At 36.8% G+C, this 18452-nt stretch overlaps 3 protein-coding genes and 1 pseudogene across 6 annotated transcripts; 1 reads left to right on the forward strand and 3 right to left on the reverse strand.

The window, feature by feature from the left end:
• Positions 1-1232: 1232 nt before the first annotated feature.
• Positions 1233-4040, forward strand: LOC133693860 (zinc-finger homeodomain protein 6-like). Of its 2 annotated transcripts, none has more exons than XM_062115203.1 (3): positions 1233-1478; positions 1622-1922; positions 2043-4040. In XM_062115203.1, exon 3 carries the CDS (start codon positions 2763-2765, stop codon positions 3744-3746), a length of 984 nt encoding a protein of 327 aa, XP_061971187.1. In that variant the 5' UTR covers positions 1233-1478; positions 1622-1922; positions 2043-2762; the 3' UTR covers positions 3747-4040. The 2 variants fall into 2 exon arrangements, with proteins under 2 accessions (XP_061971187.1, XP_061971189.1); XM_062115205.1 differs by lacking the exon at positions 1233-1478 and having other exon boundaries at positions 1485-1922; positions 2043-2248; positions 2636-4040.
• Positions 4041-5278: 1238 nt separating this feature from the next.
• LOC133694245 (embryonic protein DC-8-like) lies at positions 5279-8525 on the reverse strand. 3 transcript variants are annotated; one of them, XM_062115738.1, is made up of 4 exons: positions 8281-8525; positions 7848-8137; positions 6492-6601; positions 5279-6392 (listed from the first exon to the last, which is right to left on the reverse strand). In XM_062115738.1, the coding sequence occupies exons 2-4, from the start codon at positions 8090-8092 to the stop codon at positions 5473-5475; spliced, it is 1275 nt and encodes a 424-aa protein (XP_061971722.1). In that variant the 5' UTR covers positions 8093-8137; positions 8281-8525; the 3' UTR covers positions 5279-5472. The 3 variants fall into 3 exon arrangements, with proteins under 3 accessions (XP_061971722.1, XP_061971721.1, XP_061971720.1); XM_062115737.1 differs by having other exon boundaries at positions 7848-8108; positions 8281-8524; XM_062115736.1 differs by lacking the exon at positions 8281-8525 and having other exon boundaries at positions 7848-8273.
• Positions 8526-10319: 1794 nt separating this feature from the next.
• On the reverse strand, positions 10320-14022 carry LOC133693366 (inactive protein RESTRICTED TEV MOVEMENT 2-like; annotated as a pseudogene).
• Positions 14023-16410: 2388 nt separating this feature from the next.
• On the reverse strand, positions 16411-17869 carry LOC133694101 (protein RADIALIS-like 3). Its single transcript, XM_062115537.1, has 2 exons — positions 17296-17869; positions 16411-16632 (listed from the first exon to the last, which is right to left on the reverse strand). The coding sequence occupies exon 1, from the start codon at positions 17572-17574 to the stop codon at positions 17317-17319; it is 258 nt and encodes an 85-aa protein (XP_061971521.1). The 5' UTR covers positions 17575-17869; the 3' UTR covers positions 16411-16632; positions 17296-17316.
• Positions 17870-18452: the final 583 nt, after the last annotated feature.

The following is an 18452-nucleotide window of genomic DNA, read 5'->3' on the forward strand; positions in this document are numbered from 1 at the left end:
TCTTGGTTTGCCAGTGCACAAAATTTCTAAGTCTGCAATGACTTCACATTGCATTTTAATAAAAATTATGCGGCAGAGATAGTGTGGTGATCGGCTAAAGAAATCGTAAGAGAGCCATTTGTCGCCACGCTCAAAACTTGGCCAAGGACTCGTGAGTGCATTCTTTAATCAGAGAAGACAAGGTGTTCAATTAGTTTAATCGCTCTTTGATCCTCTCTCCTTTAATTTAATCATTAATTACTCGGAAATTGTTCCTCCAAACACTCACAAGATAAGCTGCTCACCAGGATAATTTATGTATAGACATACTAATTTAGTAAGATTAAGAAGCTCATGTGGCCATTGGCCATTTATTATAATTAACAGATATATATATATATATATATATATATATTATGACATTTATGAAAGTTCAGTTTCCTAATTTGGCAAACGAAAGTTACAAGACAACCATGGTGTCGAGAGAGAGAGAGAGAGAGAGAGAGAGAGAGCGCAGAGAAACTGCATCTAATTTCACTCGACGATTAGATTAAACCTTTAGAAGCCCCTATTTTCCAATACTTTAAAGTCTCCAATGTGACTAATCCTTCCATGCTCTCCCTAATTTCAATATAATTAAGGATTGATTTCTCTGATTAGCTTGTCTTTTATCTTTTATTCCCCTCTGCGGTGCATAAACATATCAAAATCGATTATGAGAAGCTGCAACCCTATCAAGAAAGTCCGGATGCAATAATTCAAGATGGGAGGGTTCAAGTGACTTTTGGTACGTGCTTAGCTTGCAGGATCAGTTAAACGTGAGGCCTAACATTTGAGAGGAAACATGTCAAGGCTGTGGAAATTATTGCATCAAGGGTCCAGCCCACTTTTGGTAGAAAATATTGACCATAAATGCAGGCTTCAGTTTTGAAGAGACTAAAAAAACAGAACTTGGAGAATGATAGGGAAACTGCAACCTAGCTATAGATAGCAAATCATAGATGATACACCAGAAGAGAGCAGAATTAATACCTAAAGGGGAAAAGGAGAAAGAGTCAAATGATACAGTAACCTAGCTAGCCAATACTGAAGTGCCGAGGCTCTTCATTACTTGGATTACTGGCTCAGGTGACAGAAGACCACAAAGCAACCAACAGCACAAAATGGTGTCCGTAGTGAGTGCGTGTGTGTGTGTGTGTGTGTGTGAGAGAGAGAGAGAGAGAGAGCAGGAAGCATAGAGCATCTATTGCAAATGTGAAATAAGATTGGATGAGGGAAAGACCAAAGTCATTGGTCAGGAAAAGGAAGAGAGAGTGGAGTTGCAGAGATTGCAGATATATCAGGCGCAGAACAAACAAAAAACTAAAGAAAGAGTCTGACACATCTTAAAGGACAAGTAGCTGTGGGTTGTGGACCAGCATTCTCACATACACATGTACACGCACTATAATTCTCTTAAACAAAAAAAGAAGAAAATGGGGATAGTTCTTTGGACTCTGGTTTACTCTCTCTCTCTCTCTCTCTCTCTCTCTTTTTCTTGCTCACTGATTATCTTAGGCTAATCCTTTCTTTAAGATATTCTCTAATCAGATTTTGCTAAATTAGCCACCCACAAAACCTGAAACCGCTTTTCTTTTCCTAGTCTTGCAGGAAGATTCCAGGCAAGCCAAAGCAGATGTCAAGTCAAGACCGCACCTTTTTCTTCTCTCTTCCTTGATGTTTTACACAAATTAACAAATATTGATTTGAGGTGGTTTAGGGTTCTGCAGATAATATATACACACACACACACATGTATGATGGTGCTGCAAAGAGAGAAAAGAAGAGAAGATAAACAAGAAACAAAACCAAAGAGTGGGGAGAGGCAATAATTAGGAACTGGACCAGTATGCAGGCTATGGGAGAGTTAACTGACATGACTTTGTCGGTTGTCTAGCAAGACTGTAAGAATCCCTCCCTCCCTCCCTCCCTCTCTCGAGTGTTTTCAGTCTCTAATTGTAATAACTGTTTTTGTTTTTAGTACAAAACCCAAAACCAACCTGACCTGTTCCTTGGATTGACAGATTTCATGGGATTGGAAGGGGTGCTAGGAAACACAACTCTCCAAGGCATCTTTGTTCTCTTTACACACTCTCTTCTCACATAAAATTAAAATATTAAGATCTTTTGATCTCTCTACATCTATCACTCCCTCTTATGAATGATGTTCAATTCTAGTGGTGCAATTACAGCTTTCTTACTCCAAGTTTATACTTCTTAATTTATCAAGGTAAGTCTTGGTTATTGAGTGATTTTATAGGGGCCCAGTTTATTTACTACTCTACTAGACTAGACAGTCCCTTTTTTTCCCCCTTCTGTTTGAGTTTCAAAATCCCTCTACTTTGTTTTCTTGTAGGGTTTTTCTTATATTAATCTCTTCTTAAGTCATCTAATCATAAGTATATCCACTGCTCCATCACTTGCTTACGTCTTTAGGAATAGGAGTTGAAATTAGTGAAATGGGTTGGTGAGTTTTGCACCCATTAACGTCAAAATCAGAATAAGAGAGCAGAGAGTACTAATCTTATTCAGTTGCTACCTAGTGATTGGCTCTTCCATCATGTTTGTTTCTTTGGATTGGATGGGCTAGCTGAATTAGGGTTGGAAATTATCACAGGAAGATCCATGGTGATTTTGAGATCGATCGGCTGGAAGCTAATTAGATGCAGTGCTTCAAGAAGATATGTGTTAAGGCAGCTTGAGATCAAGATTTGAGTCCAGGGTTTAGATAGCAATTAAGTTACATGGAACTAAGAGGCCAAGAGAAGGAAACAGTGATGCCAAGATCCTTCAATCCACCAAATAATAGAGATTCCTCCTCTAGAATCCCTTCTGCTCCTACAAGAAGAGATCATCGTCACACTGATACAGTATTGCCTCATACCCTTGACCTCGAGCACCAATCTCTTTATCAGCAGCAGCAGCAGCAGCAATTGAATCCGCAGCACCAAGCTTGCAAACCCACAAGAGATCTTGACCTAACTCCAGATCCAACACGAGCCACAACCCCCGTGGCAACTACAAGTGCAACCACCACAGCACCAACTCCAAGTAGATCAATTTCGAGATCACCACCACCAACATCAGCATCATCGGCATCAATAAGATATCGAGAATGTTTGAAGAATCATGCGGCGAGCATGGGAGGACACGTTTTGGACGGATGTGGAGAATTCATGCCTGGCGGTGAGGAGGGTACCCCAGAAACCTTCAAATGTGCAGCTTGTGAATGTCACAGGAGTTTTCACAGAAGAGAGATTGACGGAACGCCACAATGTGTAGCCAATGGCAGAAGAAACATACTACCGCTTGCTCAACAACTTGTCACTTCACATGCTCCACCACAATCAGCTTCTCTTCATCCGCATCAGAGATACCATCATGGCACATTGAGTACTTACACCACTCCAATTGCGCCGATGATGATGAGCTTTGGCGGCGGCGGGGCTGCAGCGGAATCATCAAGTGAAGATCTTAATATGTATCAATCAGATTTGCAAGGGCAGTCGTCGGCGCAGCCATTGATATCGAAAAAGAGGTTTAGGACAAGGTTCAGCGAAGAACAGAAGGACAAGATGATGGAATTTGCTGAGAAGTTGGGATGGAGGATACAAAAGCAAGATGAGCAAGAGGTGCAGCAGTTTTGCTCCCAAGTGGGTGTAAAGAGAAAAGTTTTCAAAGTTTGGATGCACAACAATAAACAATCCATGAAGAAGAAGCAAACGTAAAAGAAATCAAACCCTTATAAATTAATATTGGTATTGTTATCTGGAGATGAAGGTAGATGTAGCTAGCCAATAATTAGATTAGTGTGAATAACCAAATAGAGAGGAGAAGATAGATTAGCACTCACTGCTATTTTTTTTCTCAAGTTCCAAGTAATGTTGTTAATTTATTAACATGAACTTGAGCTCTTCTTTAGACAATCGGATCAGTGATCACCAATACCTTGAAAAAGATTTGGCAGCCAAAGCATGTCATTTTCAAGTACAGAATAAATATTTCAAGTTGTTTCTTTGCCATCACTAGCTACAGGGGGGAAAAGAAAGATAAAAACATATTTTGGGCATGATCATGAACATGGAGGGCATGCTTCATACTTCCATGTATGTCTCCTCTTTCGCTTTGCCTTTCTTTATTTTTTGTTTTCTTGCGTGTGCTTAGAATTGTATGCAAGTAATGTTTACTATTATTCCATATGGCCCCTCAAAATTAGATTCCTTGAACCTTGCCAGAAAATTAAACGTTAAGGTACTTTTTAGAGCCGGAACCAGCGGATGTAATTTTAGGGCACAAGGATAAAGTAGCTGGCTGGCCATTCTAATCCTAAGGCTTTTTATTTTTATTTTTTTCCCCTCATTTACCATTTTTCACAAGCCGCGTTTATTTTTGCTTGATACATGTCTTGGTTTTGAATTTAGTGTGTTAATATGGATTGAGACTCGTCGAACAGTGCATACAGCAGCATTGATTAATTGAAGAAGACATCCTTATCAATGGAATCTAGAAAATGATCACTCTTGAGTAACAGTACAATGGAGTTGGAATTAATTTATGTATTTGCAGTGGATTGTTAGGGTTCAATGTAAATCAAGGAACAATCACACCCTTCTGCCAAAACAGTTCTTTTTTTGTTTTTTTCTCAAGGATGTGTAGCTAGTCTGGTGTTGGGTACAGTGTGCATGCCCATGAGAGAAATCCACATGATGATCAATAAACGAAAATGCAGTGTTAGCTTTCTACATCTTAAACACAAATCTACAAGTTCTCTTCTTTCTTGTTCAAGAATCCCCCAGTGCGCACTCGCTAAAACTGGTATCCCCTCTCCTCTCATTGTTAATAAAATCCCACCTGGTAGTTAAACAGTTCTCAGCTAAGGTTCACAAAAACATTTCGATGATCTGGAGTATCCATGGCCAGTTTCTCGTTCATAAAAACCTTAAAAATATGGTGCATTGGCATCAGTTAATGTATTTGCACACGGAATGGGATCATTTACAAACCGAATTAAGTAAATGTAAGGGATAAAGGACATTACTGCATAATTAACAAGGACAATATTAAAGGGCTCCATGCATAATCCTGCCTGTATTTATCCTGAACCTTAACGTGTATGCATAAACGGAAAGTGGTATTGTACTGCTCTATTCAGCCTAAATTCTACTGCGACTTGAAAATTCAACATAATGTAGATTTAAGCATCATTATCTAGGGTGAGAAGAAAATGAGAAAACAAGCTGTGATCTTATTTAGAATGCTAGAAAGTAAAGAGGCCTAATTAATTGATAAGAAAAGAAAACAAGCATTACACTATTAAATTTATTGGGTACAATCTCTAATAGATGTTCAGGAGAACATGTTTTTAGAAAACAAAGAAAAAACAAAAAACTAATTAAAGAGTAATGACAATGACTCACAGATGAAGATACTGTGCTTCAATATTGGTGGTTCCACTCATAGATCAGCAGACTCCCTTCTCATCTTATCTCCAAGATCACCAGTGGCCTTTGACAGCTTCTCCTTGGCAGCTTCATAATTGGCCTTGGCTTGATCGGTCACAGTGTCCTTGGCTGACACAAACGCCTCCCCGATATGACTTTTAGCTTCATCAAAAGCATCTCTCTCACCGCCTCTTCCAGACCCCATTGCTCCTGCCGAAGCTTCCTTGGCTTTGTTAGCCTTGTCCGAGGCTATATTTGAAATCATGTAAATCTCCTCTTTAGCTACATCATAGGCATCAGATGCTTTCTCTTTCCCATGCCACATTGCTTCTGAAATTGCATCCTTTGCATCACCTGCCTTTTCTGAAGCCATATTTGAATCCTCTTTTGTATACTTCTTGGCTTCATCATAAGCATCCGCAGCTCGATCTCTTCCGTGCTCCATTGCTCCTGATACAGCCTCTTCGGAATCATTCGCCCAATCCGAGGCAATATTCGAAGCCTTGTTATAGGCATCAGATGCTCTATTTCTTCCGTAATTCACTGCTTCCCCCATTCTTTCTTCAGCATCATAAGCCTCATCTGTGACTGTGTTCATATTCTGGCTAGCATCTCCATAGGCATTTGCTGCTTTATCTTTCGCATTTCGTAACGCTTCACCCACCGTGTCTTCCATGTTATTTGCTCCATCTAAAACCTTGTCTTTAGCAATGCTCCACTTCTCTTTAACTTCATCATAGGCATCCTCAACATTATCTTTTCCGTATTCCATTGCTCCAGACAATCTTCCCTTGGCATCACTAGCTTTAATATTGGAAGCCATTTGCTTGGCTCTGCCGGCTTTCTCTGAGGCAAAGTCCTTTATGTCACCCGCCTTCTCATGGGCCATCTCTGCTGCCTCACCAGCCTTTTGAGAGGCATACCTTGCAGTTTCTGAAAAACAGAAATGAAACGAAGAAGGGAAAACAAAATTCTTGTTTGAAGATTACTCAAGTTTGGAATATTGGCATAGCAAGGACAAAAAAAAATTACCGGATGCAACAGAATTCATAGTATCTGTGGTCTTTGAGGCAGCATCTCCAGCTCTATCCATCAGATTTTGAGCCCCATCTCTAGCATTTTCTTGATCCAATCCAATTCCACTATTAACACCATTAGAGCATTAGGGTGAAAAATAGACACATTAAGGAAATAATGTTCTATAACATTCAAAATAAGCCATGGCCTTTTAATCTTCCACTAAATTTTAGCTGCCAGGCATAATTATAAAAAAGAAGAAAAAAAGCATAATAGGAATTAAAAAGGAGCAGAAATTAAGCCATAATTATAGAAAAAACACGCCAAGAATTGGCAAGAAAATTAACAACTTCAAATCTTTATAGTGAACCTTTGTTCTTTTTATATTATATATGCCTCTTATGCTTACAATTGGGATATGCATAGATGGTGAAACTACGAAATTGAGTCACTAATGTTTTGTTAATTGAATTGCTGACATGCAAAAGATCTTTACATTAATTTGCTCATGCCTATATAACTATTCAGAAAGGATCATACACATATGCCACTAAATTTGGAAAAGATCACTGTTTATGGCTTTAAACGGCAAATGAAGATAGATTTGCCAATAAAGAAATCACTGAAAAACACAAGATATGACAAAAGGTATTACTATATTTAGTGAATAAAAATAAATACCATGATACAGTAACACACTCTCTTCAGATCCTCTTCTTGTTTTTTGTTTTTATCAATATTTTTTATTTTTTAAAATTTATTTTTAACATCAAAATAATCTAAAACATTAAAAAAAATTTAAAATTTAAAATAATTTTAAAAATTTTAAAATCATGGTTGGACAATAATACAAAACATAATCTTAATCTGGTTCCCTTCACTTCCTGAAGGGTAATTAATGAGTAGATGGTATTTTTTTTTTATTGTTTTAGGACCAAGCCATAAACTCATAAACTTTAAGATCAAAATATATAATTTGACACTACAGTGTTATGAGTCTGTGTTAGTAGTGTGTCATATTGTCTTTTTCCTAAAAATAAAATGTGAGAAAAGAATGTAGGCATCTAATCTTCAACATTATGCAACAAATCGATCGCCTTTCAAGATTTCAAAAGGATTATATTGGCACACTACCATAAGTCCATTGTATAAAGCCATTGTATGAAGGCCTTCTTATTCCATTGCCAAATGCATATCTTACTGGGAATTATTGGCATACAAGCAATCAACCTTTGTACGTTCAAACATTTTCATAAAGAAATATCACACAAGCAATATCCTACTTGTATTATCCTACTCATAGATAGAAACAAATTAAGATATGGAATAGGGAGAAATGAAGGCAAGAGAAGGGAAGATTAGATTGATTACTCAGTGAACTTTTCATAAGCCCAACCGGTCCAGGACTTTCCTTTCTCCTCAGCATCTTGCATGGTTTCTGCCGCACCATGTTTCATCTCTTCAGCCTTGGCCGTTGCATCCTCCGCTGCCAAACTCACTCTCTCCTTCGTGCTCTCCATCAAGTCCTCAGTAGCGCTACCGCCACTCCAACACCAACACCCCTCCACCCATAGCACCATCACCATGATCATGGTCACCACAACTCTCTTTTCCATGATCTCTCTTTTTTTCCTTCCAAATTAAACACGAGTGTTTTTCAACTTCGTATGTCACAAACAAACAGAGCCCAAGTTGGAATTCAAGCAAAAACTTCAAGATCTTACAACTATGTTGTTGATCGTTCTAATATGTGAACTATATATGGAAGACCAATAGACGCAAATTAAAGAAGATAGCCATGCACCTGGGAAAACTGGTGGTATCAAAACGTGGCAGCAAGGAGAGTACGTGTCCTGAGCAGGGGAAGACTCTTTCTGGTATGATGCCATGTGTTGTTTGAGAAAGGCTACTGTTGGCCGCGTTTTATGCCACCTGGTTTCTGGCCCTCTTTTCAAGCAATTTTTGTAGTAGTATGGACAACAGGTGTGGGTGACTGATTTTACTACGTACGAGTCTTGCTCCTTGAAAAAAGTAGAGGGGTCCCTGCTCCTTGCTGACCGGAACATCGGTGCACCAAACTCGCCATGGACATGTTGCCATGTTAGAAACAGTCAACAGACGTCGGTTGTTTTTGAGTTAAAAAAGCATCCATTGGATGTAACCTTACGTCGGCTTCTATTGTGACTTCACCTATCGAGGCGACCCCTAGACCCAGTAAAAACCAGGCTAGTCCACCCACCCATAAGGTTAAACCTCAAACCCACACCAATGCTTAACCACTCGACCAACCTCCCGGGTTAATACCACCGATTTCGATAGCATTTATGTTGTAATTCTACTGTTCTTTTCAATCTTCAGCAATCTACCATAATATTTTACAACATGGGTCCTTAAAACATCATTCAAATGGGTGATGAGTTAATTTCAAATGAAATGAATGCTGGAGTTGTCAAATCAAAATAGTTGAAATATCAAAATGAACAAAATAGAATTCGTAGAATTCTTCTTATTCAGTATTGATTTTGAGATGGTACGAATCGTTGGGACGTCTGAAGAAGCAGATTTTGGGAGAGAATCCTATGCTCTATTTTTTTTTTCTTTCTATTTTTCAAGGAGCAAGAAAAGGGGCATTTAGAAGAGTTTCCATTATCAAGGTGAGGTGAATTTAGGATGAAGTGGACTGACTAATTGCCCCACTTTAGACTTCTTTTTCTTTTTGCCAAAAATCTCAAAAGCTAGTGTTATTATGAATTTCTTGAAATAAATCTTCTATATCGACCAAGGAAAATGATACAAATAACATCTCAAGTATTCACAAATACAGAGGAACAAAATTCCCATTGAATATCTGGGGAGATCAGGGAAGTAATTCTGAAGCACGTATTCCCCAGCTAAACTGGGAGACCACCTTCTTCTGCCAGCTTTAACCGTTGATTACTTGATGATGCTCTGCAACCTTGTAATCTACAATCTCACTAAATAGCTGTGAATCCAAAAAACAATCAGGGCGTCCATAGACAGCAGCTTGGACACTGTCCATGGGTTTGGTTGTCTCACGTGACGAGAACCCTACTGTTTTTTTAGCAGCCTCTCGGATCACATCTTCAGAGATATCATTGACGGTTATTTTTTGTGGCCTCTTGTGACATTACCTATCGAGGCGACCCATAGACCCAGTAAAAACCAGGCTAGTCCACCCACCCATAAGGTTAAACCCGGAAAACCCCCATAGACTATTTGAAGGAGAGTGCGGGAATCGAACCTCAAACCCACACCAATGCTTAACCACTCGACCAACCTCCCGGGTTAATACCACCGATTTCGATAGCATTTATGTTGTAATTCTACTGTTCTTTTCAATCTTCAGCAATCTACCATAGGATTTTACAACACGGGTCCTTAAAACATCATTCAAATGGGTGATGACTGATGAGTTTCAAATGAAATGAATGCTGGAGTTGTCAAATCAAAATAGTTGAAATATCACAATGAACAAAATAAAATTCGTCGAATTCTTCTTATTCAGTATGGTTTCAAGAATGGACAGCAGATTTTGATACTTTAGAACGACAGAAATACAAAAATGAATCCCGAAGCCAATACAAAACTTTGAAATGGAAACTCTTCTAAATGCCCCTTTTCTTGCTCCTTGAAAAATAGAGAGAGAAAAAAAATAGAGCATAGGATTCTCTCCCAAAATCTGCTTCTTCAGACCCAACGATTCGTACCATCTCAAAATCAATACCATTATCAAGGTGAGGTGAATTTAGGATGAAGTGGACTGGCTAATTGCCCCACTTCAGACTTCTTTTTCTTTATGGCCAAAAATCTCAAAAGCTAGTGTTATTATGAATTTCTTGAAATAAATCTTCTATATCGACCAAGGAAAATGATATAAATAACATCTCAAGTATTCAAAAATATAGAGGAACAAAATTCCCATTGAATATCTGGGGAGATCAGGGAAGTACATTCTGAAGCACGTATTCCCCAGCTAAACTGGGAGACCACCTTCTGCTGCCAGCTTTAACCGTTGATTACTTGATTATGCTCTGCAACCTTGTAATCTACAATCTCACTAAATAGCTGTGAATCCAAAACACAATCAGGGCGTCCATAGACAGCTGGCCATGAGTACTTTGGCTATCTCACGTCCAGAGAACCCTTATGTTTTTTTAGCAGCCTCTCGGATCACATCTTCAGAGATATCATTGACGGTTATTTTTTGTGGCCTCTTGAACAAAGATCCCCTGCTAGACCCATTGTCCCCTTCACTAGAAAGATAATTGCTGAGATACAGGTTGAGCAATTTAAACCGCTCCTCTTCCCCAGGTAACAGGAACTGATTGCATCACATCATCGATACAATCAGTAATAGCACTATCAAGATCGCCTGGCCTGTTTGTAGCAAGGACAAGTACTGTCCTTTGACTGATCCCCAGTGTGGAGGAGCAATGCATTTAGAGCACTTCACTGAGCTTCGCTCATATGCATACTGTTACGCCTGCATCAGATCAATAATACCATTATCATCCTGATTACAAAGAAATTACTCGGTACCATAAAGGTAAAGCAAAAGTCTAAATTCTTCATCCCACAAGAACTAACATTCTTCCAAACTATTTCAGAAATTCATCATGTTATAGAAAACAAAATGTTAATTTGGTTTTTGTTTCAAATGGGTGAAATGCCTGCAAATGCAAGTTGAACTTAGAGCGCCATGAAACCCTGATAATTTCATGCATTTTATGATACACGCAAGATTACACACCATCTATAAACGAGAGTATCACTTGATTTCAGTTTACCAGGAACTTAGAGCAAGAAGATGATGTTAACTTACTCACTTAGGAAAGCATCCGCCTTGTCAATAAAAAGCAGCAAGCCTTGCTGTGACTTCTTAGCCCAATCAAATATCTTATGGATTTTAGTAACAGCTTGTGCGCCTAGAGGTGCAACGTCTCCTCCTGTCATCATGGCATAACCCAAACCCTATACAAGAAGATCAGAGATCAAAAAAGGTAAAAGGCTGACAAGAGAATTGGCAAACATAACTTTGCAAAAGAAAAACAAAATATGAAGAAAAGGAAACCAAGGTGCTTCAAAACCTTTAAATCCTAACAAAGCATGTCATATCGTTTTATTTTTATATTTAAGAAGCATAATGATCATGTAGATTTGAGCCAAGCATCATGTTCACAATATATATATATATATATATATATATATATATATATATATATATATATATATATATATATATATATATATATTTCAGAATGTTCTTTATATCCTTTTACCGTTCCAATCGGTAAAGTGGAAGAAGAAATCACTGAAAATCGGAGCACATGTTAGTAAGAATTGTATGGTTTCTACGCTTAAATGATTCCTTGACGATTCCAAGTATACCATAGAGATTATTACGCACATGTTGTGTTGATGTTGATATATCCAATCCATTTTCCAACAAGCCTTGGCTTTAATTAGATCCTCCAAAGAACCCCAAATTGCATAGAGAGTCAAACAAAGCCCTAGCTTCAGACTAGTCCATAATGCCCAGTCTAAAGCGTCATGCCTTTTTATGAAGAAACACAGTAATAAACTTCCTGGAGTGTACTCTTGCTGTCTAAGTGACTGAAAACAGAGCAGATGTAATGAAAAAAGGCATTATACAAACCTGGTTGTGTAAATTCCTGCAGCCAATGTGGTAGCTCCTCCAACAGTCATAATCAACTTTGATCAGTTAATAAAGTCCTAAAACCATCTATAGAAGAAATTTATATCCAATAATTAAATACTGTTCAACAAACATGCCAAGACTCGAGTTAAAGGAATGCAGAAAACTAAAGCAAGAGACAGTGATATTTGAGTATAAAATCCATTTCAGCTGTTATAGAGAAAACTCTGTGATTCATCCGTGGTTTTGTAAACTTTTGAACAAGTGTAATTCCACACATAACCAAACCATTTTTATCCAAGGTACATACTTAATGTCGCCAGATCAGCCCAGTAATTGAGACAACAATAAATTGAGAAACACGCTAATCAGCAGTTTACCTTCAATGTGACTAAAGGTTGAAGCAAGCCATTTTTCTCTTTCACCATTTATGTGTTCAATTAGCATTCGTCTGTTATGTTCCCCAGTCAATTTCGCCTCATGGACCCGACCATCAGCCTAGGCCATGGCTTTAACTCTAATTGTCTCCTGTTCTATTTCAGCTCTCTCTTTCTCAGTCTGACATTGTTGAGCCTGGATCTGCTCCTCGGTAGCCTTTCTCGCTTGTTCTTTTAGTATTGAAGACTCCTCCTGCATCTTAACCAATTCAACATTATGTTGCCTCTGAGCATCATGATCTGTCTGCAAACAATGACAACAAGCAAATAACAAATGTAACTTGACTTGCAAGAACATATGTTGGCTAACAACTTCAAACTGACTTAAAGTGAGCTAAGCTAACTACACTTGCTTGTATCATTGAAAGATTTTCACAAACAATAATATACAAGTCAGATATGCAAATCTGAGCGTTCAGCATTCTTAAAAAATATACTTGTTGAGCTAAGCCTTAGCAATTCAGTGACATTAACTGCACTAGCAAGACTTTTTTTTCATATGGCAGCTGAAAATGCAAAAAAGGTTTCAAATAAAGTCCTAAAACTTTCTCCAAAGTAAGAATGAGAGGTTATCCCAACCTGCATTCTTTTCCTTGCCAACTCATCCCCGTGCCGCAACATTAGCGCCTTTGCCTGTGCCTGTTGCTGAATCAGATTTCTTTGTTCTTCAAGTAATTTCCGCTGCCTGTCCTGCCAATACATAAACTCATAGCATAAGCCAAAATAGCCACAAATTTTCACAACATACCAATCTTAACCCCATTTACACAGGCCAATCAATCACCACATAAATTTCAAGACAAACACATTAAAAAGGAAACCAAGAAGCACAGTAAACTTCAAAAGAAAAAATGCGCGCAAGATAACTTTATCACTCGCAAGATCAATTTGAGCTTGAATTACTTCATAATGAGATTTCTCCGCCGCAACTTCTGCCAATCGTGACTGCTCTTGCTTCCTCATAACATCAAAAACCTAAAAGGGCAAACATCATAAAAACCCACCACAGCAAATTCACATTTTGGGTTTCTAAATTCAGGTACACATAATTGATTATATAATCTAAACCAAAAACAAATAATTCAATTTCATTTCCTCAAATTTGAAAACAATAAATTTAAAAAATTTAAAATCGAAATTGAAATTGAAATTAAAAAAAAAATAATTAAAACCTGTTTAGCGTGTGGAGAGCTATTAATTTCACGAAGAGCTTTAGCCCCTCTCTCCAAAGCCTCCAGGTCAAAACCCGCCCCTTTCGGGTCTTCAGGTTCAGGTTTAGCATCGGATTTCGGATTCGCTGTTTGACCCGCTTGTTGTTGCTGCTGTGAAGGAGAAAAAGAGAGAGGATTGAAGCGAAACGAGGAGTCGGCTAACGCAAGATCCGAGTGAGGGTGAAAAGTAAAAACAATATTAGGACATTGTTTTTCTTCCTTTTATTTTTCTGAAGAAATTATACATAACTTCATTTTTTAAAATATATGAGTAAATTCGTTATCATATTTCTGTTTCTAAACTAATATGTTAAAAAAATTGAATATTTATTTATTAAAAAAATAAAATCACTTTTATGTTGTAATACAATTATTGTATGCTTGTAACATCTTATATTTATTTTGAAAATAAAAGGATTTAATTAAAAACATTGTTTTATGTTGTTATAATAAGGGTTATTTCTTTTCTTTTTACTTAATACAACAAGTTATTTTTTATTTTAAAATTATATTATTATTTTTTATTAACATGAGTGTCTAGGCTAACTTGCGCACACCTTGACTAATCTCACAGGCCCTGAAGTTAAAGACCATGTAAGACTCCAGTGGCCTTAAAATTTATGAAACTCAAACTGATGACCTCTAAATGTAACTTGTTTGGGAGTGTGGTTACAATTACTTTTTAAATAACTTTTCGTGTCAAAATAAACGTCAATGATTTTTTTATTTTTTTAAATTATTTTTTACATCAACACATCAAAATGATTTGAAAATACTAAAAATATATTAATTTAAAGTAAATAAAAAAATTTTAAATTTTTTCAAAAGCATTTTTAAAACGTAGAAACAAACAGAATAAATAACCTGACCAGTTGAGTTATACCCCTCAAGGTTAAAATTATACTTAAATGGTGTGTTATATGTTATAAATTAGTTAATTTATGAAATGATGAGATGGATTTTTAAGATACCACAAGTAAATATCATTATGTTATAATTATAATATCTTCAAATAGATGATCAATTATACGTATAAATTTGATGTTGTAAACATCTCTCTTAATAGAAGCTCCCTAATAAAGCCCAAAGTATGGGAGTGGACTGAGTTTGTTAAACTTTGATAAGGATAAGGATTGATATTTGTTTTGTCCACAGTTGTCTTCGAAGGAAAATTTATTGCCTCATTATGAATAGTGAAATAAGCTTGTCCAATATTATGGACAAAAATAGTTTTTAAAAAAATTGTACATGTAGGGGCTAAATTATAAAAGAATTGATTTAAAGACTAATTTGTACATACCATAAATTCAAGAGGGGCAAAAAAAATTGTAATAAGAACTAAAATATAATTAAAAAACATAGAAATGCAAATAAATGGTTGAAAAAATCTCAAAGATCAAAATCACCCCTTTCAAAAAGTTCTCTTGATCTTGTCTAATAATATCATAAAGTGTCAAGTCTAGTTTAGTGCAATCAAGTCCATGATATTATAAAGTGTTAATAAAAATTATATAAATTATATTTTGATATTTTAGTTAACAGTTTAAATTATTAAATGATATAATTTTTTGATATAATATCAGAGTCTTATTGATCAAACGATCACAAGTTTGAATATCATCATTCTCATTCTCATTCTATTAGATAAAAATTAAGCACAAGATCATGTGGGTCTGTGCAAGTTTCAAATCTAAAAGATTTTTACTTGAGGAAATGTGTTAGAGATAATTATATAAATTATATTTTAAGGTCTCACATAACCGTTTAAATTATTGAGTGAGATGGTTTTTTGATATAAATTAACGTTTGGTATTGTGATAATGATTACTTTTCAAAATAATTTTTACTTGAAAATACGTTAAAATAATATGTTTTAAATTTTAAAAAAACTTATTTCTAATATCAGCATATTAAAATAATCTAAAAACATAAAAAAAATTAATTTAAAAAAAATTCAAGTTTTTACCAAAGAACACTACATAAACTTCATTACTTTCTTTGCCTCTTATTACCATATTTGATCATGGACTTTTTTGCATTCACTGTATTCGACGATATTATAATCTTATGATGTCCGGTTGCGTTAGAGAGCAATAAACACCAATTAACTTGAAGGGGCCCCACTTCCATCAGCTCTGTACTGTTTATGTCATTTTCACCTTAACTGAAAAATAGAATCTTAATTATTAGTATTTGCTTCTGCAACGCTTGCTTAGAGAATCAATCATCCTGTACAGTAAGGGCTTGCATGAAAGTCTTTTACATTGAAAGTCTAAGCTGGACTGCTGATGATTAGGGTTACAGTGGAGGTGTTTGGTGCGATTATCTATCGTTGTTGTGGTCCATCCATTATTTAAATATACTGTACCAATTCGATTTGAAGCAATTCAGGTGACTTGTGCCTACATTTAATGATTGGGAATTGTCTTTTTATTCTGGGAAAATAGCTCAATAATATATGTTTTCGGGGTCCATTTCCTTACACTTTTCGGATGAAGTTTTGATCATGGCCCTAGGTAAATGGTAATTCTTCTTGTGGGTTTCTTCATTGTGTTTCCTTCATAATGAGCTTAGGGTTCCATGCTCTTTTTTGCACGTTTCTAATACACTTTGCTTATATAGTAAATTCATTGCCTTGATTTAATTCTACAAGGAGAGTTGCAACATATAGGATACACAAGTAAGAGCAGGGAAATATTAACTCGGTGAAAATTTTGACTTCTCCAACACTTTTTTGCAAATAGTAGTGGTGGACAAGTAGTGTTTTCAATTACTTGAGCTAGTTTCAGCTGCATCTTGTAATTTGCTGTAGCTTTTGCTACTTCATGAGCCTGCAAGAAGGCAGTAGGGAGTAAGAAATTTTAGAAGACAGAAGATTGAAGATCCAAGTAATGGGAAGTGGTTTAGTTATGAAGTTTAAAATCTCTGAAGCAGATAGAAGTTCCAGGTAGGTTGGAAAGCACTGAACATGAATAAAGGTAATTTGATGCATAATAAAAAGATTTGAATAAACTATTTTTCTTTGCAAAAAAAGTGTCGGATTAGATCTCATGTGGGCTATCGAGAGACAGGATAACAAATTTTAACAGATGGTGGTCAGGCATGGCCTTTTCAATTAAATATATATTGATGAGCAGTTCAGTGAACAGGTTGTTGGCCTAATGATCAGCTGGGAAAGTTAATTGACCACAAAAATCTGACACTTCACGAGTTTCCCATCCTCACTTTCTTGGATTATTCTATGGTCCCATATTGCCAAGAATTTAATTGCACCGGACTATTATTCCCTATGGAATATATCCTCAAAGATCAGAACTCTACATTTCAGTTTCCTGGCTTAAATGATACTGCAGGCAGCACTTGTATGATAACAAGTAGCACGTTGACAGTAATCTTAAATGTTAGAAGAAATAATTAAATGGCGTTTAAAATCAGGGATACAAGCTGTGATGGGATTAGTTTGGTTTGATAGCTGAAAGTTAGTGGCGAATTACCTTGAGCTTGTCACCGATGCCTTAGTTGCTGTTTCCACTTGACCTGTAATTAGGGAATGGAACCCGGCCAGACTCAATTTCCCTGACATCCTTGATGAGAATTTCATAGTGCCTCTCCACTTCCTCTGCAGATTTCCCACCCACAGCCTTGGCAACATTATGCCAGCGGTCAGGGGTGTCCTTGTCATACAAAGCCAGGGCCTTTTCGAATAGTTTGTTTTGCTTGGGGGTCCAAGAGGAACTACAGTTACGTGAACAGTTGAGAGAATGGGATGCCATTAGTGAAAAAATCGAGTGCAGTCCTAGCACTTTTGAAGGTAAAGGCTGTTGACAGGTTTTGGGGGTTGACTGGGAAAAAAAAAGGCAAAAAACTGGCTCAGAACAACAATATGCTTGAATTCCACAAAAGAGAAATGAGGGTAAAGATGGTTTGTTAAGTCAAGGAAGATGACTTGGAAGAAAAAGGAAGCTATGGGAGAGGGATCACAGAGGGAGCTCCTTATAAGCAGAAAAGAGTAGTGGGGTAAAGACAGTTGGGAGAATATATCTTCCAAAAGAGCAGAATATAGCGTGACTCGTCCACTTAGGAACCACATGATGAAGCAGGACAAGGAACAGTGAGTGAGAGGGAAGAATCAGTATCAAAGGACAGGCTATTTATTTTCTTAACCAAACAATATTCTGGGTTTTTATCATTGGCAAGTGGGATTTCCCTTTTTTTACTGGTCGGTGGATACTGAGATCAGATGTTCCATGTAATGTAATTATAGCCGGAGCCATTTTACAACCTGTTGTCTTCTCACAATGTTATGATTACACTCCTCTTTGCTCTGCTGTTAACTGTGGCAATTCAAGACATGATCTCTCTTTTAAACGAGAAACATGGTACTTTTATGTCGTCTCCAAAGGGTACTTTGTCGAATGGAAGCTCAAGCAACTTGTGTAGGAATTCCTACCCGGAATTTCTGAGACAGAGAAGTGGAACAGATAGTTGTTTCCGATACTATGTATATATTTTCTGTCAATTAAAACCCTATGCTTGTGAATGGATTCTTTTTCATGTCCTCGTCAGCTGCTACTATTAATAGCTCTGGATGGCTTGTTGGAACAGCATTTAACACCTTGTTTGGTCGCACAATCATTGGAGCTGAGCGCTG

Source organism: Populus nigra, chromosome 5 (assembly GCF_951802175.1).
Source record: "Populus nigra chromosome 5, ddPopNigr1.1, whole genome shotgun sequence".
Lineage (NCBI taxonomy): Eukaryota > Viridiplantae > Streptophyta > Magnoliopsida > Malpighiales > Salicaceae > Populus > Populus nigra.

What these genes read in the sequence shown, in the direction of transcription:
- LOC133694245 (XM_062115738.1), bottom strand. Translation starts at nt 8,092, where the DNA reads ATGGAAAAGAGAGTTGTGGTGACCATGATCATGGTGATGGTGCTATGG. An exon ending in GCTTATGAAAAGTTCACTGA is followed by an intron (nt 6,602 to 7,847) that starts GTAATCAATCTA and finishes TGGTGTTAATAG; the next exon opens with TGGAATTGGATTGGATCAAG. An exon ending in TATGAATTCTGTTGCATCCG is followed by an intron (nt 6,393 to 6,491) that starts GTAATTTTTTTT and finishes TCTGTTTTTCAG; the next exon opens with AAACTGCAAGGTATGCCTCT.
- LOC133694101 (XM_062115537.1), bottom strand. Translation starts at nt 17,574, where the DNA reads ATGGCATCCCATTCTCTCAACTGTTCACGTAACTGTAGTTCCTCTTGG.
- LOC133693860 (XM_062115203.1), top strand. Translation starts at nt 2,763, where the DNA reads ATGGAACTAAGAGGCCAAGAGAAGGAAACAGTGATGCCAAGATCCTTC.